This window comes from Ranitomeya variabilis, chromosome 6 (genome assembly GCF_051348905.1).
Source record: "Ranitomeya variabilis isolate aRanVar5 chromosome 6, aRanVar5.hap1, whole genome shotgun sequence".
Classification (NCBI taxonomy): Eukaryota; Metazoa; Chordata; class Amphibia; order Anura; family Dendrobatidae; genus Ranitomeya; species Ranitomeya variabilis.
The window spans coordinates 40,119,071-40,143,630 of NC_135237.1; the positions used below are offsets into that span (position 1 = coordinate 40,119,071).

At 44.2% G+C, this 24,560-nt stretch overlaps 1 protein-coding gene across 1 annotated transcript in view; it reads right to left on the bottom strand.

The window, feature by feature from the left end:
• Positions 1-1,694: 1,694 nt before the first annotated feature.
• Positions 1,695-24,560, bottom strand: part of CUBN (cubilin) — a 247,056-nt gene continuing 224,190 nt past the window's right edge. The window contains exons 56-66 of the mRNA XM_077268299.1: positions 22,770-22,958; positions 22,119-22,248; positions 21,549-21,766; positions 19,802-20,007; positions 10,833-10,995; positions 9,819-10,027; positions 9,066-9,213; positions 8,767-8,945; positions 5,943-6,108; positions 4,528-4,763; positions 1,695-1,938 (exon numbers count right to left, since the gene is read on the bottom strand). Of these exons, the coding sequence (XP_077124414.1) occupies positions 1,831-1,938; positions 4,528-4,763; positions 5,943-6,108; positions 8,767-8,945; positions 9,066-9,213; positions 9,819-10,027; positions 10,833-10,995; positions 19,802-20,007; positions 21,549-21,766; positions 22,119-22,248; positions 22,770-22,958 (1,952 nt within the window). The 3' untranslated portion in view covers positions 1,695-1,830. The remainder of the gene's footprint in view (positions 1,939-4,527; positions 4,764-5,942; positions 6,109-8,766; positions 8,946-9,065; positions 9,214-9,818; positions 10,028-10,832; positions 10,996-19,801; positions 20,008-21,548; positions 21,767-22,118; positions 22,249-22,769; positions 22,959-24,560) is intronic.

Below are 24,560 nucleotides of genomic sequence, written 5' to 3' on the forward strand. Positions count from 1 at the left end.
CACGTGATTCTGCAGGACAGCGTGATTACGGTGATCACAAACATCAATAGATTTATTACTCATTTCCAGTTGCAAAAAAAAAAGTTTCTTAAAAAAAAAAAAGTTTTTTTCTATATAGCAAATGTCTCCCACTCCACACAATCCTCTGAAATGTTTCCCTGACTTACCGGCTTCATCGGGTTGGGACAGTAGAGTGAATGGCTATAGACAGAGACTCCGCTCATCATTGATGTAAGTTAACCCCTTAATGACCAGTTCAGAAAAGGCCTTAAAGGGAACCGGTCATGTTTCCAACTGCTACAATGCTATCCGGCCATGTTACTGAAAGCACAGATAATGGAAGAAAATGAATTTTATTCCTCCCAGGAGCCGATGGCTTTCAGTCATAGAGGCGTGCCCGGAGCGGCTACAGTCATTATGCAGCGAGCGTCTGTTGTTGGTGCGCCTGCCCCTGGCACTTTAATTGGTAGCTCGCTCTGCAGATATAGGGTTAATCTGCAGTTAGATGGTATTAAAATTCTGTTGGGATGTGGTCTGTGGCCATAAATAAGCTGAGAGGAGTTTATAGAGGTTATACACTACTTTATCATTTAGGTCATCGATGTCTGATCGGTAGGGGGCCAAGACCCGACACCCCCACTGATCAGCTGTTCTCGGTGCCGGCGGCCACCAATGCCCCTTAATTAAATCAGTAGGAGGCGGAGGTGCAGCACCCAGCCGCAGCCACTATCAGGATATGAAGCAGCTCCGCAATTGAATATTTATGGCCAGCAGCCACCGACACTGAGTTGAATTCATTGAATTCTCCATTCAAAAGTAGAAAAAAAAACTTGGCGTGAGCACTCTATGGCCTCATTCAGACTGCTGCGAATCATATACATGTTCTCCCTGTGATTTTAATGGACAGATTATAATTTGTATGTGTTCTATAATGCTATTCACATGTCTTTTTTTCGGTCTGTGTTCAATGAGACCTGTCCATTTTTTATTGAATCACTGATAACTGATCTAAATCAGAATCCAAAACACTGATGAAATTTGTGCTTTTTTTTTGCGAACATGAAAAAAATCACAGATGCCTGAATGATGGTAAGGTCACGTTTACACAGCAAGATTTTGATCAGTATTTTCCAGAGGGAAAGTATAATAGAAACACGTCACCACTTCTGCATTTATCACCCACTCCTGGTTTTGGCTTACAAATACTGATGTAAAATACTGACCCAAAAAATGAATGTGTGAACGTGGCCTTACACTCACACGGGTGTGTGAATCTAGCCTTAGGCTATGCAAAATCACTCAAAAAATGCTTAGGGGACGACTGCTCCTATTTATTTCCATTATGAAACCATGTAGCTGTTCATACATACAGTCTTTTGGGTATTTTCAGGTTTTGAAAAATCACCTGGTGGGAAAAAAGAAAGTGCATGTGACTACTAGGAAGCTTCTCTTGGTGGAATACTTTCCAAACTAAGCAGGGTCCAATCAGAAGGCTGGTAAGAAAGGTTCACGAAAAACTCTTCCTAAAGTCTTCGAAAACTGCAAAACTCCTCTGAATGCTCCTCAAAGAAGGCGTTTTCCTTTAGAAAAACTCAAGAGTTGTATAAATCCCAAAACTACGAAAACACAAAGTATATTTACAACTTTTAAGCTAATTTTATTTAAATATTTTTATTTGTAAATATTGTACAATATTGAATAACAATACAACATGACTGTGCATTATCCAGTCCTGGAGACGGACATGGGGGGGATATCGCTGGACAGTAGTGACGGCGGATCGTCCGCTCTACGGCTCTAGTGCTTCAGTAGAATTTCCGGTTTTCTTTTCTATGAGCTCCAGATAATTCTAAAATAGGACGGGATTACCGCATAGTCCGCATGGAATTTGATGAACACTTGATGGGACGTGGCACTGAATGAAGCGATGTTTCCATCCTGGATTTAAAACAAAGGAAAAGCTGTTCTTAAATGGTTATTTCACTAAAGTAAAAGCAATTAAAAAGAATTTTAAAAATTTTCAACAAAAAAAAAATCCAGTACAATAAATCTTATAAAGAAAAGCAAGAATCACTGTTTTTTCCCCACATAAATCATTGAAATCAATAAAAAAAATTGTATATACCCAAACTAAATGGTACCAAAAACGACAGCTCGCCTAGTAAAAAAAAAAAAAACAAGCTCAGACGGCACCATTGAGAATAAAATAAAAAAGATACAGAAAATGGCGACACAAAACATTTTTTGCAAAATGTGGATTTCTTTTACACCACTAATATATATATATATATATATATATATATATATATATATATATATATACATATATATATATATATATACATATATATATATATACACAGGTCCTTCTCAAAAAATTAGCATATAGTGTTAAATTTCATTATTTACCATAATGTAATGATTACAATTAGACTTTCATATATTATAGATTCATTATCCACCAACTGAAATTTGTCAGGTCTTTTATTGTTTTAATACTGATGATTTTGGCCTACAACTCCTGATAACCCAAAAAACCTGTCTCAATAAATTAGCATATTTCAACCGTCCAATCAAATAAAAGTGTTTTTTAATAACAAACAAAAAAACCATCAAATAATAATGTTCAGTTATGCACTCAATACTTGGTCGGGAATCCTTTGGCAGAAATGACTGCTTCAATGCGGCGTGGCATGGAGGCAATCAGCCTGTGACACTGCTGAGATGTTATGGAGGCCCAGGATGCTTCAATAGCGGCCTTAAGCTCATCCAGAGTGTTGGGTCTTGCGTCTCTCAACTTTCTCTTCACAATGTCCCACAGATTCTCTATGGGGTTCAGGTCAGGAGAGTTGGCAGGCCAATTGAGCACAGTAATACCATGGTCAGTAAACCATTTACCAGTGGTTTTGGCACTGTGAGCAGGTGCCAGGAAGCATGAAGTGCTCCAAAATCTCCTGATAGCTAGCTGCATTGACCCTGCCCTTGATGAAACACAGTGGACCAACACCAGCAGCTGACATGGCACCCCACACCATCACTGACTGGGTGCTTGACACTGGACTTCAGGCATTTTGGCATTTCCTTCTCCCCAGTCTTCCTCCAGACTCTGGCACCTTGATTTCCGAATGACATGCAAAATTTGCTTTCATCAGAAAAAAGTACTTGGGACCACTTAGCAACAGTCCAGTGCTGCTTCTCTGTAGCCCAGGTCAGGCGCTTCTGCCGCTGTTTATGGTTCAAAAGTGGCTTTACCTGGGGAATGCGGCACCTGTAGCCCATTTCCTGCACACGCCTGTGCACGGTGGCTCTGGATGTTTCCACACCAGACTCAGTCCACTGCTTCCTCAGGTTCCCCAAGGTCTGGAATCGGTCCTTCTCCACAATCTTCCTCAGGGTCCGGTCACCTCTTCTCGTTGTACAGCGTTTTCTGCCACATTGTTTCCTTCCAACAGACTTACCATTGAGGTGCCTTGATACAGCACTCTGGGAACAGCCTATTTGTTGAGAAATTTCTTTCTGGGTCTTACCCTCTTGCTTGAGGGTGTCAATGATGGCCTTCTTGACATCTGTCAGGTCGCTAGTCTTACCCATGATGGGGGTTTTGAGTAATGAACCAGGCAGGGAGTTTTTAAAAGCCTCAGGTATCTTTTGCATGTGTTTAGAGTTAATTAGTTGATTCAGAAGATTAGGGTAATAGGTCGTTTAGAGAACCTTTTCTTGATATGCTAATTTATTGAGACAGGTTTTTTGGGTTATCAGGAGTTGTAGGCCAAAATCATCAGTATTAAAACAATAAAAGACCTGACAAATTTCAGTTGGTGGATAATGAATCTATAATATATGAAAGTTTAATTGTAATCATTACATTATGGTAAATAATGAAATTTAACACTATATGCTAATTTTTTGAGAAGGACCTGTATATGTATGTATATATATATATATATATATATATATATATATATATATATATATATATATATATATATATATATATATATATAAAAAAATAAAAGCTCCATAAATTTGCAATGACAGCAATCCTACTGGCCTGAATAATCACACTGCCAGGTCATTATTATCACACAATGAACGATACCATAGGAAAGAATTACAAAAAACAATGTTGAATTTGCATTCTTTCACTAGTTGTATTTTTTTTCTCTCGTCTCTCATTATATTATATGATAAAATGAATGGCGTCATTCAAAACTGCAAAAAAAACAAGCTCTCATATGGTTATGTCGATAGAAAAATATAAAAGTCTTGAAAGAAATGAAAGCAAAAAAAAATGGCGGCAGGATGAAACGAGTGTACAGAGCCAAACTGGTTCTGCAGCTCAGCTTCTATTGAAGTGCATGTGATCTGGGCCACAGAACTCTGGAAAGGCTACTACTGTTCCCATACCAGTTCCAATACCAGTGCCGAAATGGTTGAGAATTCCCAACCTGAAAAGCCCCATGAAGCCACTAGATGGCGCTCACGCCTCTAGTAAAAAACTTGCAAATGTTTTTAGATAAAACCTACCGGTCCGCAGAATGTTCTCATCAGCGGTGAGGTGGAGGCCGCGCCATCGTAAAATCTGAGATAATTTTTCTGGCAGTCTCCTGGATCATCAATACTAAATGCAGCCAGGCTTATGGCGACCGTCCGCCCTGGAGGAGCCGCTATCGTCCATTCACAGTCTGTGTTGTTGCTGTAACTCCGCGGATATTCGGGACTAGTAAATGAGCCGTGATCCCCAAACAAGGTCCCTCCGCAACCTGCAGATGACACCATGGTTACTTATGCGGAAAGTTCACTTTTGAACAGGGTTTAGGCAAAGCCTGCCCCTTCTGGATTGGTTACACCACCTACAGCTGCACACCAGTATCTGCAGCATTTTATTTTGGGGGTTGAATATATTTTGGGGTCTGTATTATGAATTTAAAAGTCTGGACAGTGCTCTGACTGTATCTAGGGGACTGGTGTGGGGTAAGAATTTCCATTAAATGACTTCTCGCCCATCCTGCATTTTCCTTTTTTTTCCATTTCATCCATTTTTCTTTCTTCAAAGATTTGGGGCTCAAAAATATGGGGATTGATGATTATGTAGATAGACCCCATTGTGGATGGGGGATGATTGTTATTCCTGGGAAGATTGTATTATTATTATTATTATTATATAAAAGCCATCTAATTATTATTATTTCATTATTATCCTCTAATTATTATTTTGTTATTATATTATCATTATCTAATTATTAATATTTCCTTATCATCAAATTATTATCATTACCTAATTATTAGTATCAAATTGTTATTTAATTATTATCCAATTATTAAAATTATTGGCTAAGGCTACGTTCACATTTGCGTTGTGCTCCGCAGCGTCGGCGCCGCAACGCAAACAAAAACGCAGCAAAACGCATGCACAACGCTGCGTTTTGCGCCGCATGCGTCCTTTTTTTCATTGATTTTGGACGCAGCAAAAATGCAACTTGCTGCGTCCTCTGCGCCCGGACGCGTGCGCCGCAGTGACGCATGCGGCGCAAAACGCAAGTGCGACGCATGTCCATGCGCCCCCATGTTAAATATAGGGGCGCATGACGCATGCGGCGACGCTGCGGCGCCCAACGCTGCGGCGCAGACCGCAAATGTGAACGTAGCCTAATATTATTATCTCATTATTATAATCCAATTATTATTGCAATGATTTTCCAATTATATAATTATGAATGGGTAATTATTATTATTTCTTAACATATTATGATTTATAACTAAATTATTATGTGGTGGAAATGTAGTTAAACTATAACTTGACTTATGAAAAAGTAAGTGACCCCCCCCTCCCATATTGTGTCATTTTGGAGTGAAGATAGAACCAGCAATCATCACATATTGTAGTTGGTTTCTTTGTTACGATCTGATACTTGTAGTTCTTCACCCGCAGCATTATTTACCCTTCGGAGATGACGTCCAAGTAATTTCATATCCATTTCCAGCTGCAATGACATCGGATTTGAAAAACAGATGAAGAATATGATTTTTGGGAAATATTGGGTCAGGGAGACTGTTTCCACAATGTTTGCGGAGTAGCGGGGAGTCACGGGCGCTGCCATTTCTCACCTGCAAAGTTCCAAAAAGGAAACACATTTATAATGAAACTAGAAAGGAAATGTCCAAACAAGTTCCGAAAAAATGGATCTCCTGTGTCTCCTATGGGAGTGACACTGTGGGACTGGAGGAACGGCTTTCTCTCTGTCTCATGGAACTTAATACAACGATGGACACAAATCGCTACTTTCACACACAGGGGTCTTCAGGACCCCCAGGACCCCTGTTCTCAGATTTGTTGGTTCCATTGCAGGATCCCAGCAATCCAACATTTATCACCTATCCTGGGGATGGGAGAAGTGTATTTAGTAAGGCTACGTTCACATTTGCGGTCAGCGCCGCAGCGTCGGGCGCCGCAGCGGCGCCGCATGCGTCATGCGCCCCTATATTTAACATGGGGGCGCATGGACATGCGTTGTGCTGCGTTTAGCGCCGCATGGCCGCAAGCGTTGGACGCAAGAAACGCATCAAGTTGCATTTTTTTTGCGTCCAACTTGCGGCCAAAAACGACGCATGCGGCGCAAAACGCAGCGTTTAAGCGTGCGTTTTGCCGCGTTTTTGTTTGCGTTGTGCGCTGCGGCGCCGACGCTGCGGCGCACAACGCAAATGTGAACGTAGCCTTAGAAGACCCGATTGACAAACAAGGGCTAGGACTTTCAATAATTGCTAGAAGGTGCCGTCCAACATACAAACCCGGATGGACTCCACTCTCCCACACAAAGCTCTGACAAATGTTCACTTTCTCCCTGCAGCCGCCCATCCAATTAGACGGCCACAAATGTTATCATGGTTTTTACCTGCAGATAATAATCTTTATTTTTTTTTATATAGTGCTAACATATTCCGCAGCGCTTTACAGTTTGCACACATTATCATCGCTGTCCCCGATGGGGCTCACAATCTAAATTCCCTATCAGTATGTCTTTGGAATGTGGGAGGAAACCGGAGAACCCGGAGGAAACCCACGCAAACACGGAGAGAACATACAAACTCTTTGCAGATGTTGTCCTTAATGGGGCTTGAACCCAGGACCCCAGCGCTGCAAGGCTGCTGTGCTAACCACTGAGTCACCGTGCTGACCCTGCTATGGCTGCATGAAAATATTATAATTTTTTTCTGACAGGTTCTTTTGAAAAGGATTCCATCAGCTGTTTTTTTTCTATGTAATTGAGAGCAGCATGGTGTAGAGACAGAGACCCTGATTCTAGTGATGTGTCACTTAGTTTACTGAGTGCAGCAGTTGTGATACAATCATAGTTTTCTCTGCTGCAGATCTAGCAGAGCTCTGAATGCTGAGCCTTGTATAACCCCGCCCCTTCTGTGTGCATTGTATATTGACAGTTGCCAATCAGTAGTGGAGGTGGGGTTGGATTAGGAGGCACGAGACACCTAGTCCTGTAACGATAATCTCCTGCTGATAAAACACTGATTATATTGAAACAGCAAAACACAGCCTAGTAAGTGACACATTGCTGGAATCAGGGTCTCAGCCTCTACATCATGCTGCTCTCAAATTACATAGCAAAAACCTGCTGACAGATTCCCTTTAACATCTGCACCTTCTATCCTTCCTATAGAAGTTGCAAAACCAGAAGTATTATGAATAGATATGCTTCATCTCCTAGTCACACAAGGTGAGTACAGATATACAGAAATTCCCCCGTTCTCCTCCTCTTCTCAGCTGTCACTTTTGTCTATGACTTTCCTATAGACGTACCCCTGTCCCTACCTTCAGTGTATACACGGGTAAGAGATCTCTAATGAGGTTTTGGAGAAAAACTTGAGGCTGCGGCAAAATACCGTACATATCTATAAACTACACCAATCCAACGTGGCCAGTTCACCAGAAAATCGTGCTCCAGTTACCCAACACGGATGGGCACAGATGTCATCACGTAAGTCGCAGGCCCTACTAAGTGCCAGATGCGCCATGCAAAGCGGTAGCTGAAGTGAAGACTGGCTGCCATTAAAGACCGGACTGAACACCGAACAGGGCAGGGAGAAGCAAATTGCTCATTTCTTCCTTTTGACTGATGGTGGGCCTGCAGCCCCTCTTGAGCCCGCTGCTCCTCCTGGGCCCACGGCTCCTCTTGGGCCCGCCTCTCCTCTTGGGCCCGCCACCCCTCCTGGGCCCACCACCCCTCCTGGGCCCGCCGCCCCTCCAGGACCCGCTGCCCCTCCTGGGCCCGCCGCTCCCCCTAGGCCCACCGCTCCTCCCGGGCCTGCCTCTCCTCCCGGGCCCGCAGCCCCTCCTAGGCTCCGCCCCTCCTGGGCCCGCTGCCCCTCCTGGGACCACCGCTTCTCCTGGGCCCGCCGCTCCTCCTGGGCCCACCGCCCCTCCTGGGCCCGCCGCCCCTCCTGGGCCAACCACTTCTGGGCCCGCCTCCCCTCCTGGGCCCGCCGCTCCTCCTGGGCCCGCCGCCCCTCCTGGGCCCACCACTTCTGGGCCCGCTGCCCCTCCTGGGCCCGCCGCCCCTCCTGGGCCCGCCTCTCCTCCCGGGCCCGCCGCCCCACCTGGGCCCGCAGCCCCTCCTAGGCTCCGCCCCTCCTGGGCCCGCCGCCCCTCCTGCTTTTATCGCCACTTTTGTAAAGTTTGAAAAAGTAATTTTGTTTTTAATGAAAAAATAACTGGCACAAAACTGTTAATAATCCCCCCCCAGGACGTCTTACTTCTAAGTAGTCAGGACATGAGCTGATGGCTTCTAGATGAAATGAATGGAAGAAGAGCGATATTGAGTGGTTCTCCGGAGCTCGCAGGATGATCTCACATTCCAGCTTGGTCGGGTAGCTCCCCGGCCAGTTGGGGCTTCTTAGGTAACCAAATGACTGGTTGTATTCCCGACTGCAGTCTGTGAAGACAAGAAAGGTCCAATATTCTCCAAAACAACCACTTTGTGTAATAATCGATTTCTGGTCCATGATACACTAGAAAATGGCGAAAATTTGATCAAAAAATGAATGACGCTTACTTGAGATTTGATATGTGAAGCTCAGCCCATTGCCGGCCGTGAATTCCTGCGACTTAAAGGTTACAACAACCGTGCGGCCGGAGGAATAAAACTCCGGGACTTCAGATGCGTCAGTGGCGCAATATCTGCGGAGCTGTCCGAGGTCTCCCTGCAGGCGAGAGCGAGGAAAGCACACAGTACGTGATGACGATCTGTATCCACACACTGCTTTACTCCGCAGATTGCGACTCCTGTGATTGTGCCCCAATCTTAGCAAAGACTATAATGGTGCGACATGGGAATACTGCTTTAAAGGAAACTTGTCACGTTAAACGTGGTGTTCGATCAGCAATGTTATAGAGCAAAAGAAGAGGAGCACATTGATATACTGTATGCTGGAGATTTGGACTATAACTGGTAATTTATTCCTTTGAATCTGAATTTTCTATCATTAGGAGTCCAATGGGCAGTCCTAATCACTAATGACATCAATCACTGATTAGGACTGCCCACTGGACTCCTAATGATAGAGCAAGGACTTCACTGAATAAAATACAAGATAAATTAACTCTTTCCCAATAAATATTTATATATATATATCTCAATCTGCTCGGCATCACCTGCTCTATAACATGCTGCCGACAATAAGACTGCATTCTCAATGTGACCTACGCTACTGATCACCTAATGCAGAAGTGGATTAACCCTTCGGTTTCTATTGGCTTCTTATGAGACCCCTGCTTATTCTAGAGGCCAATCACACGTACGACTTACCACAGGCGAGTCCTTAACCTCCAGGTAGTTATTGGAGCAGTGTAGCCCAGGCTGGAGCTGGAAGGACTGAATCGTGACTTTCACATTCTCGTTCTCCGGGGAGTCAATCGTCCACATACAGCTTGTGAATGGTGGGTAGGAATTCGGATAATTTGGTGATGTTGCAGTCGTCACAGACGATGTTGCATTGTAGATCCCTCCACATATGACTGTAATGAGGAAAATTACCGTCAGGACACTTTATGCGCACCGTCGGTACAGTATATAACCTCTGTTATGTTCTGATATGTCTTACAAGTCTCCTCCATCCTTTAGGTAATGGGATGATCACAACAACAGAGTAGATCACTGTTTCTTAACACATACCCTCTGCTTTTATAGTTTCCAAGAAAACTTGACATTGAAAGGAATCTGTCAGCACAACATGACTGTACAAGCCAAGCTCAGGCGCTTGGTGCACCCCTGGTGTGGCCGAGCAGTTCCATGCAGCATTCCATCTACTTGTTTTCCTTATATCTACACCTCTCCTCTACTTTGATTGACAGCAGAGGGCAGTAGGTGGGAAGATTGTTTGGCCACTGCAATGGTGCACCGAGCTCCTGTGCTTGGTAAGAACAGTCATTTTCTGCTGACATGTCAACAGCGCTGCAGCCAATAACTGACTTCAGCGGCTCTGGTGAGATGACGGCACGAGCCGCTGAACTCACTGATTGGCTGCAGCCCTGTGACGTCATTGCTGCAGACAGTAATGGACATCAGCAGCTGCGTTAAAGAAAAGCACTGGACTTGGAGAGTGAAGCGCCGTTGTGGTGATGGACCCCTGCTATAATCCCAACCGATTTTCTGAACGGGGCTCTGAAATGCCCTGTTAGAATGGAGCCATTTATGAAGCCGATTATATGATAATAATAATAATAATAATTTTATTTATATAGCGCCAACATATTCCGCAGCGCTTTACAACTTATAGAGGGGTCTCACTGCGGAATCCTCATTCGCTAGAATAATACTCACTATCAGTCGTGATATATGTAGCATTGAAGCCGGACAGTTCCACGGTCATGTCACTGACGAACCAAACTGTGAGAGCGTTGGTGCTGGAGACAAACTGTGCTGGGACATCAGAGCCGCAAAATGTTCCCTGTAAATTGCTATTAGTGCTGCTGCCGTCAAATATCTGAAACGAGAGATATAATCATGGGGACCGGTCATCTCCATATACAGCAGGTAAACCATTCTTATTACTCATGAAAGTGCACCTGCCATGTTGAGTATGATGTCCAATCTGCCGGCAGGAAGGTCTAGAGCAGGACAATATATATACAGTGGTGTGAAAAAGTGATTCCCCCCCCCCCCATCCTCCTAAAAGCATAAATTAACACTGGTTTATCACATCTTTGGAAAGCTGAGTTGAAATTCCCTAGTCACACCCAGTGTTAATTACTGCCGTACCTGCTCTCAATCAAGAAATAACTTAAATAGGACATGCCAGATAAAGTGAAGTAGACCAAAATTTCCCCAAAAGCTAGACATCATGCCGCTATCCAAAGAAATTCTGGAACAAATTAGAAACAAAGTGATTGAGATCTATCAGTCTGGAAAAGGTTATAAAGCCATTCCTAAAGCTTTGGGAATCCATCGAACCACAGTGAGAGCCATTATCCACAAATGGCAAAAACAAGGAGCAGTGGTAAACCTTCCCAGGAGTGGCCAGCCGACCAAAATTACTCTCAAGAGCGTACGATGACTCATCCAAGAGGTCACAAAAGACCCCACAACAACATGCAAAGAACTGCAGGCCTCAGTTAAGGTCAATGTATGACTCCACCATAAGAAAGAGACTGGGCAAAAATGGCTGAGTAATAAGAACAGAAATGCTCATCTCAGTTTTGCAAGAAAACATCTTGATAATTTCCAAAATGTTAGGGGTCGAGTTCCTGCCTCTGCACAGGGGGAATCTCGAGCCATCTCCGCTGCGGTCTCCCATTCTTCTCCTGCCGCAGTGAAGCCTGCTCAGCAGAGGTGTCGGTCCCAGCGTCATGCTCAGTCTGACACTGTACGAAGGGTTACTGCTGTCCTTCCAGCTTCTGCCATTGTGGCCAGTACTGGTCAGCAGCGAGCAGACGTCCTACTTTTCCCCTTCTGAGCATGCCCAGGGTAAGATCTCTCATTGGAGATCAAGGGTCACATGCTCAGGTACTGCAGCAAATCCTATTGGTCCTCCAGGAAGGTCCTGAAGGTGTTCAACGTTTGTGGCAGTCTCTCATTGGTCCTTCTAGGAAGGTCCTGTACATGCTGCAGCTATAAGAGGTGTGCATGTCCGCACGGCCATGCGCTAGTGTCAATTTATGTACAAGCTCAGCGCCAGTGTGGTCATGTTTGTATGTGTATTCAGGGACCCGGCTGAAATAAGCCCCTAGAATGCTGGCACCTCCGGCGAGGAGTTTCATGTTTGCATTTGACTGCATGACCACCATCTGCTCTACTAAGTAGCTGTGTTCCTCTGTGAGCCAAACAGGGCACAGCGTTATCCTTGCTAACAGACTCTGTGAAGTAACAGAGTCTGTTTATATTACTAAATTGTACCGCCATATCTAGCTGCAGGTGCTTTCCTGCACGGTGGATCCCGGGTTGCGAACGCACCGACTTCTTCTAATATATATATTCTGTGCGTTCCGCCAACCCTAACACAATACTTTTGGGAGAATACTCTGTGGACTGAGGAGACTATAGTTAAACTTTTCGAAGGTGTATGTCCCATTATATCTGGGATAGAAGTAACACAGCATTTCAAAAAAAGAACATCCCAACAGTAAAATATGGTGGTGGTAGTGTGACAGTCTGGGGCTGTGTTGCGGCTTCAGGACCAGGAAGACTTTCTGTAGTAAATGTAGCCATGAATTTTGTTGTCTACCAAAAAATCCTGAAGGAGAATGTCCAGCCATCTGTTTGTGACCTCAAGCTGAAGCAAAATTGGCTTAAGAAAAACAAAATTAAAGGAAACCTGCCAGCAGGATTGTGCACAGTAACCTACAGACAGTGTCAAGTCGGCGCCGTTATACCGATTACAATGATACCTGGTGATGGAATCTGTCTTGTGGTTGTTGTGTAATCTTTATTTTCAGTTTTGAGTTAATGATATGCCCGTGCCCGTCGGCGGCCTGTGGGGGGGTCCTCATGTGGTGCTCTGATTAGGTATTCACCAGTATGGCTTCTGACAGATCACAGATCCCTCACTGATCTGCCCCCTAGTTTACATAATGAATATTATATATGTATATATCTTGGAGAAGAAAAAAAACCCCTTTTGCAGGCAGGCACTGATGGTGGCGCCTGCGGTGCAGCATAACCGCATATATAGTATGTTTATAATTAATTTATTTCATATTATTCTGATATTCCTAAAAAAAAATCAGTTTAAAAATGGCGCCGGCCGTGCTCGCGCAGTAGCAGCTCGATGATCTGGTAGATACTATTGCGCTGGCACCGGTGGCGCCATCTTGCTAGACAAGAAAAAAATTCCTCCTCCAAGAGGGCACAGCCGGCGCCTGCGCAATAGCAGCTATTGGATCACCAATAGCTGCTACTGCACAGGCGTGGACGGCTCCATTTTTAAATGGCTTTTTTTTATTTTTAGGAATACCAGGATAACATGAAACAAATTAATTATATGCACATTATATATGCGATCATGCTACAACAACCACAAGATGGAATTCATCACCAGGTATCATTGTAATCAGTATCAGTATAACAGTGCCGAGCTTATACTGTCTATAGGTTACTGTGCACAATCCTGCTGACAGGTTCCCTTTAAGACTTTGGAGTGGCCTAATCACAGTCCTGACCTTAATTCCGATTGAGCTTCTGTGGCATAACCTTATAAAGGCGGTTCATGCTCAGAAACCCTCCAATGTGGCTGAATTACAACAATTCTGCAAAGATGAGTGGCCAAAATTCCTCCAAAGCGTTGTAAAATACTCATTGCCAGTTATCGCAAACGCTTGATTGCAGTTATCGCTGCTAAGGGCGGCCCACCCGGTTGTTAGGTTTTAGGGGGCAATCACTTTTTCACGCAGGGCCCTATAGGTTTGGATTTCTTTTTTTCTTAATAATAGAGTCCTTCATTTAAAAACTACATTTTGTTATTACTTGTGTTGTCATTGTATAATATTTACATTTGTATGTTGATCTGAAACATTTAAGTGTGACAAACATGCAAAGAAATCAGGAAGGGGGCAAATACTTTTTCACACAACTGTAGGTTTGTGGGAAAAACGATTTTGATGATTTATTTAAATTTTTCCTTATCTGGGCTTAGGAGTCCAGTGGGCGGTCCTGGTCAGTCATTGACAGCTCATCTGTATGATGGCACACTGAGTTCCTAAACCCAGATAAGCAGAGATTTAAGTCTATGCCGCACATTTTGATTTATAATATGCTACTTATAAACAGGACAGTTTATGATAGGTTCCCTCTAAAGGGATTTTCCAAGCTAAATATAATGATATTTGGTTGGGGACTGACACCCGCCATCCCATCGATCAGCAATTATCAACTCCATAAATAATGAACAACACCGCTCCATACATGTGTATTGGTTGTTCTCAGTTCTTATTGATGTGAACAGTAGCTGAGCGGCAATACCAACCAGTACACAGTGTATGGATCTGTGCTGTTCCGGTTCCATCCACCACCTACATCCGGTAGCTCCTGGAGCCAAAAACAGCTGATCAGTGGGGTTGCCAGGTGTCGGATTCCCACCTATCTGATATTGACGACCTATCATCAGGATAAGAGAAAATTATAAGATACTTGAAACTCTAAACTGTGTAGTGGAATTTTTATTACATAATCCAAATAACAAGGCAGTGACGTTTCATCCATAAGACATGGGCCTTCGTCAAACACAGATTACTAGGCAATTAAGTTTCCAACGCCGCAGCGCTGTCACCTGAGGACATCTCCACGTTACTGCTGCAATCCATGTTTGATGAAGACCCATCTCTTAAAGAGGAAACGTCACTGACTTATTGCTTGGATTAACTAATAAAAATTCCGCTACATATTTTGGAGTGCCAAGTATCGTATAATTTCCTCATATACGTAGGGTGAAACCCTTCTTGAGCACCCATATCTTTTTCTTCAAGAGCTGTGTATGTCACGGGGTTACCTCAACAGTGTGGAGCCAAAAGACCACAGCGTTTGATTGCTCCTACTCCGACGCTGACAAGAAGCACTTCATTTTAAATGTGTTTATTCCTTCTGGCAGAACAGGGGTTAATCGGCCATGTTGGAAATCCCTGTTCTCACAGCTGAGCTTTGTTAGCCACTCCTTTCCCTTTACAATGTGGGCTCTGATACTAATCCTTGTCAGAGCTAGCATTTGCTGCATGTCTAACGGAGGGAGAGGATTTCGTATGAGAAGGAGAGTTGGAGGAGTTATTAGTGACTGTTGCTTGGTTTGTATACATGGTAATTCCTTATCCTTTTCTGTTCAGGTTTATTCCCCTACCTTCACACCCCGGTGCATTCCTCTGTTACATGTGAGTGAATATTTGTATGCCTGGAGTTTTGTGTTGTGTTTGGTTGTGTTGCCTTTTTTGTCGGGTTGTTGTTCTGCAGTGCACAGTAGCACCCCTCTTCCCTGGGTGGGGAAGAGAACAGACGGAGGGCTCACTCAGGAGATAAGGCAAGGGCAGAGGCCCCGGCATCTTCACCATCTGAAGTATTCTGGGGAGCAGGGCGTGCTTGGGCGCCCCCTAGTGTTAGGGACAGGTAAGGAGCCCCTGGTCCTGGGTCACCCGACAGCTGTGTCATGACAGTGTATCTATTCCACTATCCCCAGGTTAGTTCATCAGTACCTTAATCATGAAAGATCCCTTTAAATGCTGCCATATTTTTCAGTGTCTATAGAATGTCTGCAGTGTGATTTCTAGAAGTGTGTTCTAAAAGTGTGGATTACATTAGAATTAAAACCTGAATTGAACCTGAAGGGAACTGAAGGTAACTGGCCAGTCACTGTAAACAATGTTTCTGTTTGTTGTCACTTTTACCCCTATAATCTTTCACTTTCTGCAACCTCCCCCAATCCCCACACCAAGTAAGGAACTGTTCATCTCCTCTTCAATCCTCCCCATCCATCTCACCTCCTCCTCAGAACTGTTCCTTAACATACAATCCTCTGTCTCAAAGCACAGGCAGCCCCCTCACGCTCTCTCCTGCTCCCACCTGCTAACACTATCTCTGCTCCTTCTCACTGCTGGTGATATCTCTCCAAATCCTGGTCCTCCTCACCATATTCCCACAGTCATTTCTACCTCCCATCCACGCTCCATCACAAACTTCCGTAACCTCTCTAACCTTATACCCATAAGCCCAGCCCCCGCTTCCCCAGTCCCACTAACAGGAGCTCTGTGGAACGCTCGCTCTGTCTGTAACAAGCTTTCCTACATCCATGATCTTTTTGTTACTACCAAACTTTCCTTCCTCGCCATCACCGAAACCTGGCTCACCCCTTCTGACACGGCCTCCCCTGCTGCACTCTCTTACGGTGGCTTCCACCTTTCTCACACACCCCGCCCCAGCAGCAAGCATGGTGGAGGAGTTGGTTTTCTCCTGTCAGATAACTGCTCCTTCACCCCAATCCCACTGCCACCCTCTGTTACCCTCCCTTCCTTTGAGGTGCACTCTGTGCGCATCTACTCCCCCTCCAACCTCCAACTGGCTGTCATTTACCGCCCCCCAGGGCCAGCCACCACCTTCTTTGACCACTTCACCACCTGGCTACTTCATTTCCTTTCTGCGGACATCCCCACTATCATCATGGGCGATTTCAACATACCCATTGACACTTCCCTCTCAGCTGCCACTAAACTTCTATCTCTCTCTTCCTCCTTCGGCCTCACTCAATGGTCTTCTGCAGCCACTCACAAAGATGGTCACACACTGGACCTCATCTTCACCCGCCTCTGCTCCCTATCTAACCTCTCTAACTCGCCTCTTCCTCTCTCTGACCACAACCTTCTCACATTCTCATCTCTCTCCACTCCATGTCTAGAGTCCCCACCCCACAAACTTTCACACCCTCGCAGAAATCTTAAACATCTTGACCTACATTCATTCTCTGAATCCCTCCTCCCTCTCACAGACATAATTTCCATACACAATGCGGATGACGCTGCCGCTCTATATAACACCACAATAGCTGTAGCTTTGGAATCTGCTGCCCCACTTACACATACCAAAGCTCGCAAAATCAACAGACAGCCCTGGCACACCAGCCTGACCAAAGAACTGAGGCGAGCTTCCAGGGCTGCTGAGCGCAGATGGAAAAGATCCCACTCCAACGACCACTTAATCGCATTCAAACAGTCCCTCACTACTTTCAAGACCGCACTCGCCACAGCTAAACAAACCTACTTCTCATCTCTCATATCCTCCCTGTCTCACAACCCTAAACAGTTATTCAACACCTTCAATTCTCTCCTCCGTCCCCCAGCACCTCCTCCCTCCTCACTTATCTCTGCTGAAGACTTTGCCTCATTCTTCAAGCAGAAGATTGATAACATCAGAGACAGTTTTGGTCAACAAGCCCCAGAGCCCTTCCTCCCAACTTCCCTACCCTCCACCTCCAAAACCAACTACTCCAGCATTACAGAAGATCAACTCGCCACTCTACTCTCAAGATCGCATCTCACCACCTGTGCACTTGACCCGCTCCCAACCCACCTCATCCCAAACCTCACCACAATCTTCATCCCAACCCTAACCCATCTCTTCAACCTATCACTAACAAATGGTGTTTTCCCCTCAAGCTTTAAACATGCCTCCATCACACCTATCCTCAAAAAGCCCTCTCTTGACCCATCCTCTGTATCTAGCTATCGCCCTATATCACTTCTCCCCTATGCCTCAAAACTACTGGAACAACACGTCTACCTTGAACTGTCCTCCCATCTCTCTTCTTGCTCCCTCTTTGACCGCTTACAATCTGGCTTCCGGCCACACCATTCCACTGAAACTGCCCTAACTAAGGTCACCACTGACCTTTTAACCGCCAAGAGCAAGCGACACTACTCTGTTCTCCTCCTCCTCGACCTGTCGGCTGCCTTTCACACAGTGGACCATTCCCTATTATTACAGACCCTCTCATCCCTTGGCATCACAGACTTGGCCCTATCCTGGATCTCATCATACCTAACAGACCGGACATTCAGCGTCTCCCACTCACACACCACCTCCTCACCTCGCCCCCTCTCTGTCGGAGTCCCACAAGGTTCAGTCCTTGGGCCCCTGCTCTTCTCCATTTACACCTTTGGCCTGGGACAGCTCATAGAATCTCATGGCTTTCAGTATCACCTCTATGCTGATGACACACAGATCTACATCTCTGGACCAGATATCACCTCCCTACTAACCAGAATCCCTCAATGTCTGTCCACTATTTCATCCTTCTTCTCCGCTAAATTTCTGAAACTTAACATGGACAAAACAGAATTCATCATCTTTCCCCCATCTCACGTGACCCCCCCAACGAACCTATCCATTACAGTAAATGGCTGCCCACTCTCCCCAGTCCCACAAGCTCGCTGCCTCGGGGTTATCCTTGACGCTGATCTCTCCTTCAAACCACATATCCAAGCCCTTTCCACTTCCTGCCGACTTCAACTCAAAAATATTGCACGAATCCGTTCATTCCTCAACCAAGAATCTGCAAAAACCCTAGTCCATGCCCTCATCATCTCTCGTCTTGACTACTGCAACCTCCTGCTCTGTGGCCTCCCCTCAAACACTCTCGCACCCCTCCAATCTATTCTAAACTCTGCTGCCCGACTAATCCACCTGTCCCCCCGCTATTCTCCGGCCTCTCCCCTCTATCAATCCCTTCACTGGCTCCCCATTGCCCAGAGACTCCAGTACAAAACCCTAACCATGACGTACAAAGCCATCCACAACCTGTCTCCTCCTTACATCTGTGACCTCATCTCCCGGTACTTTCCTACACGCAACCTCCGATCCTCACAAGATCTCCTTCTCTACTCCCCTCTTATCTCCTCTTCCCACAATCGTATACAAGATTTCTCTCGCGTATCACCCCTACTCTGGAACCCTCTACCACAACACATCAGACTCTCGCCCACCATCGAAACCTTCAAAAAGAATCTGAAGACCCACCTCTTCCGACAAGCCTACAATCTGCAGTAACCACCGATCGACCAAACCGCTGCATGACCAGCTCTATCCTCACCTACTGTATTCTCACCCATCCCTTGTAGATTGTGAGCCCTCGCGGGCAGGGTCCTCTCTCCTCCTGTACCAGTTATGACTTGTATTGTTCAAGATTATTGTACTTGTTTTTATTATGTATACCCCTCCTCACTTGTAAAGCGCCATGGAATAAATGGCGCTATAACAATAAATAATAATAATAATAATGTCTCTCTCAGAATTTATCATCGGAAGTAAAGTAAAATGCTTATGGGCTCAGAAAAACTTCTTAAAGGAGTATTCCCATCTCCAAGATGCTTTCCCAAAATGTAGTAGGCGTACTAATAATATTATTAGCAAATACTTCCAATTAGAAATGTAGTATAGTCCTTCTGATTCGCTATGTCTCTTTCCTCATGTGCAAGCATTGCTGGACCTTAGGTATCCATGGTTGTGGCCACTAGCAACTAACTGTCACTATATCAGTGGTCGTAACCATGGATACCTAAGGTCCTGCGATGCCTGTATACGAAGAAAGAGGCACAGTGAATCAGAAAAACTATACTAAATTTCTAATTGAAGGTATTTGCTAATATTAATATTATTACACCTACTACATATTGGGATTGGATCTTGGAGATGGGAATATCCCTTCATGTCCCGCAACCTTTGATGAAGCCCCATGACCAAAAAAGTTAGTTTAGTTTTGGATGTTCTGTATCTAGGACTTTCTTAAGTCAGAACTAACATTACACAATGTCTTCTGTTCTTACTTTGACAAAATCATATCTGCATGTTGTCGAGACCTGAGCCTCCAAAAAGAATGAGCTGAACGTCAGGGTTATCTGCTTGTTAACGGGGGCGACAATGTTCCAGACGCAGTGCAGGGCGCTGTCATATTTCCCATCGCCGTTCGAGTCCGGAGAGCCAAATCGTCCGGTGGCATTAGCCAGGTATCCTCCACATCCTTGTCCAGGTCCTGAGGAAACAAAAGACACATTGAAATTCTTAAAAAAGAATCTGCGATGGATCGATCATAGCATAGAAGTGACTTCAGGCGGATCCTAAAAAGTTTTGTGAAAGTAAATACTTCCTGACAGGTCACTTTTCATTTATGCGCCATTGCTTTGTCCACCCCTACTTCTAAGAGCCACCACTATTTTTATTTATACCATTTTGAGGTTCACTTTTTTTCTATTTTCTTGGGTAGGAGACGTGTGAATTCATAACTTTGTGATGCCTGAAGGATAATTGAATAAAGAAAAAAAAAGTTTCGATTCCCATGAAAAATTATCTATACTAAACTGTAATACGCAAAATAAAATCCTGTAACCCAACTACATACCCCTGGGGGGGGTCATTATTGCATTCGTCCAGCAGGGGGCACTGCAATGCAACAAAACATTCAAACTACTACACTATAGGGCATTGTTGTGCAGAGGTGATTGGCAGCAGCCGGGACAAGACCATCAGATTTTCCTAAGAAACTGATCATGTGTGATTATTATTTTACAGAATGATAGATAAAACGTGCATGTAAGTTTGTTTTTTTTTTTTTTTAAGGGGGTCCACTACAAAAATGCCTGCAAAATCGCTCAAAAAACTGATTAACCCATTATCCTTTTTTTGGGACGCCTAATCTTTTGCTTCTAGCAACTAAGATTTTATAATTTTTATAATTAAGTCCAATTTTTTGTGTTGTGTTTGTAAAATGAATGTCATTTTTAATTGAATATTGGGACGCCCTTTTCTGAAAAATCCGTAAAATGAAAATTACTAATTTGGCAAGTAATGGGTTAAAGACTCCTATTTAATTTTTATTGTAAAACTACTGCTTATAAGTTCAGCCTTTTCAGTGTTTTTAGAATTCGTCCAGTGGAAAAAAAAAAAAAAAAGAAAAGTGCCCCTCATTTCTCTGAAGGGTCTACTAATGGATTCCTCTCCAAACAAATCAACATCCAATCAAAAGAGCTGCGGAAAAAAAATGCTTTCGGAAAAAAAAAATGCTTCAAGGAACTGAAAACTCTTCCAAAGACTGGTCATAAATATCATATGATGGTAAAAACCTTTTAAGGTTTGGACAATATACACTGTGCAGGAAATCCTCATCTTTGCACAGACCCCCTGCTTGTGTATGTAAAGTATGGGAGACCCTTGTCCTTATAATCGATTTGGGACTGTTGTGCTGTCCTGAATTTCAGAAATGTATAAAGTAATATAAGGCTAAACTGAACTCCAAGAAACGGCCCGGTGGCATTGTGTACATTGCTGCAAGGTGGCAGTACCTCTATGGGGAACTATGGTCCTGTGTTGGGAGATGGCTGTCCAAACCTTGCAAATCTATATTGTACCTTGGGCAGATATAGGACCTGATGACCTTCCTCTTGGATAGCTGGGTCCAAAAGAGTGAGCACCATTGTCTAAGGCCATATTGGCAAGGAGTGGAGGACAGAGATGGGGCCATGAGGTCTAGTGGTGCCCAAACCACCTGTGTGTCGTAGGACATAACTGTCTACGTACCTAATGTCTGTCTATAGGATGCTCTCCAGCCACGACCACCATCATGAAGATCGGTGAAGAACACCAGGAATAGGTTATTGCTTAAGCTTCTTACAACAGGAGGTAGAACTTTCCCGCAGAACTTGCCGAGATGTGTGCCGTAGATGTTCGATCCATCATAGACCGAAACATAGTCATATGAACAGGAACTTGACTCCTGCACATCAAACTCATTGAATCTGTGAACGAGCATAATTAGATCTATAATATACAGATATATAAGGTTAGAGGAGTCCTCGTACAATCTAAAACCCCACAATAGTACCTACATACAGTACCTCCACCAAGTTTCTCTACTGTCGGCCTCCTTGGATCCTCGATGCCGCAGTGTTACAGTCACAGACATGACACCAGCTCCGTGGCCAGGACTATTCTGCCACCACGGTCGGAGATTATGGATGACACTTCATTGTATCAAGATCATAACACTGGAGAGATCGGGATCCACGGAGGTCGATGGCGGAGGAACTGGGCAGAATCTTAAAGGATCTGGTTTTGTGAAAAATTTTGTAAAAAAAAATCTCATCCTACTTCATTTCAATGATCTTGTCTTCTTCTACGGTGATGAGATAGGAGCAGTTCATGTCGTTGTGGTAGTTAGTGATCGAGTGCATCGGGCTCCGTAACACGCCAGAAGTTCCGTTATATGTTCCTCCGCAAGCTGAAGCACAGTAATAATGGGCACGTTATAGGTAAGGATCGCCAAAGACAAGAAAAGATAACACATGAAAACAAAAACAACAATAGATATATTAAAAAAAAAATAAAATAAAAAAAAATAAAAATGAAATAAGCATAGAGTTGATCATAAAAGAGCACATGTTATGTATGGAAGTGGTATAGCGGTGTAGGTGCTTGTCTCCTTGAGAAATCTAATGTAGAAGCCATATGTAAAACAGGCCAAGAGTGCACTGGGGGCGTGTCACTGTGGTACAAGTGACATTGGCACGCCCCCAATGCACTCCCACCTGATTTGCATATGGTTTTTACACAGGATTATTCATGACTGGCACAGCAGATCTCTGCAAAAAAAATATCACTTTTTTAGCGAGGACAACCGCCTTCCCAGCCATACCACTACATCCATATGGAAAAACATGTCAACAAGTTCTCTTTGATGGTTTCAGTCTCAGGACCGAAAAAGTGATGCTGGTTAGTCATACACTGACTGGAGTTACTCACGGTACATTCTGTAGGTCGCCATAAATCCGTGCATAGTTACGTTAGCATTTGTATAGAAATTAATGGACATTGCTCCTCTACTGCTGACCGGTGGAGGCAGGGTGTCTCCGCACAGCGTCGCCAAGGCGCTTCCAGAAGTGGACGTTCCTCTGAATATTTTCACTCCATCCCTATCACAGGATGTACTGTCTGTAAAGAAGAGATGACACAGTTACAGGGTTATTCCAATCTTCTGGAGCACACGGCTCCCCCGCCTCCTGCTTGCTGTGAGACCGGGCACCTCTGCCTGAGTGAGCGTCGTTGCGCTGCTGGCAGGATTTGCATTGCACAAGCACTGGAGCTGGCCAGGATCGAGATTTAACAATGTGCTTTGGCGATCCTGGCCAGCCTCAGGGCAGATCTTACAGAGATTACACATGTTTGGCCACCGCCTGGCCAAACGAGCAGACCTCTGCATGGGAGTGTTGGCTGAGATGGCTGCCAGCCAAACGATCAGGCGAAGCACCATTCGGCCCATCTTGTGTATGACTGTTTTGCACTGGTATATACACCACTATGGGGCTCTATACTGGCACAGTTTAGCACTGTGTGAACACTTCCGCTATGTAGACAAATATGTCTATATGCCTAAAAAATATGTAATTTTTGGGCACTTTATGATAATCATATAACAGGCATGTGACATTGCAGTGTAAAATCAGAGTAATCCATCAAATCATCACCCACAATATCAATAATAAAATCATACAGTACTTTCAATGACAAAACAAACAAGTAAAATAAAACATTAAACATAACGTATTCTCAGCAGCATTGCACCATCAACCAAGAAGTTCTGTATTAAGGTTCTGATTATGCAATATTTCAGGTTATAGTAAGCAAATATTCCTGAGTCCACATAAAGCATCACGTTCATACACTGAAACAAAAAAGCCTTAGGGATTATATCTCGCGGTTGAGGAAATCACAGCACCAGGGGCTAGGTGCTGGGGCTAGCACCACCTTTCCCAAATTCTATGAAATTTCTGGGGACAGCCTTTGTTCCTGTATAATAGGCTTTATGTCTTTTAATTTGATATTTAGCATTAAATAGGGAATAGCTTAAATGGGTTGTCCATGTTTTTCAAGAAAAGTCTGCAGTAACTCTATGTAGTCATGTAGTATGCAATATGCACACTTCTGGCCACATTCCAACTAGATGTGTGTGGCCTTGCTCAATATAACACTTCTAGCCACATTACAACTAGATGTGTGTGGCCTTGTTCAATATAACACTTCTAGCCACATTACAACTAGATGTGTGTGGCCTTGCTCAATATAACACTTCTAGCCACATTACAACTAGATGTGTGTGGCCTTGTTCAATATAACACTTCTAGCCACATTACAACTAGATGTGTGTGGCCTTGCTCAATATAACACTTCTAGCCACATTACAACTAGATGTGTGCGGCCTCGCTCAATATAACACTTCTGCCCACAATCCAACTAGACGTGTGCGGCCTCGCTCAATATAACACTTCTGGTCACATTCCAACTAGATGTGTGCGGCCTCGCTCAATATAACACTTCTGGTCACATTCCAACTAGATGTGTGTTTGCTTGCTCAATATAACACTTCTGGCCATATTCCAATTAGATGTGTGCGGCCTCGCACTATATGATACTTCTGGTCACATGCCAACTAGACGTGTGCGACTTCGCTCAATATGGGTGAATTGCGCGTTGCTGCTGTGAGGTGCCTGCGTGTTAAATATCTCTTCTGATCCTAGGTGCTGTCCGCACTCTTTG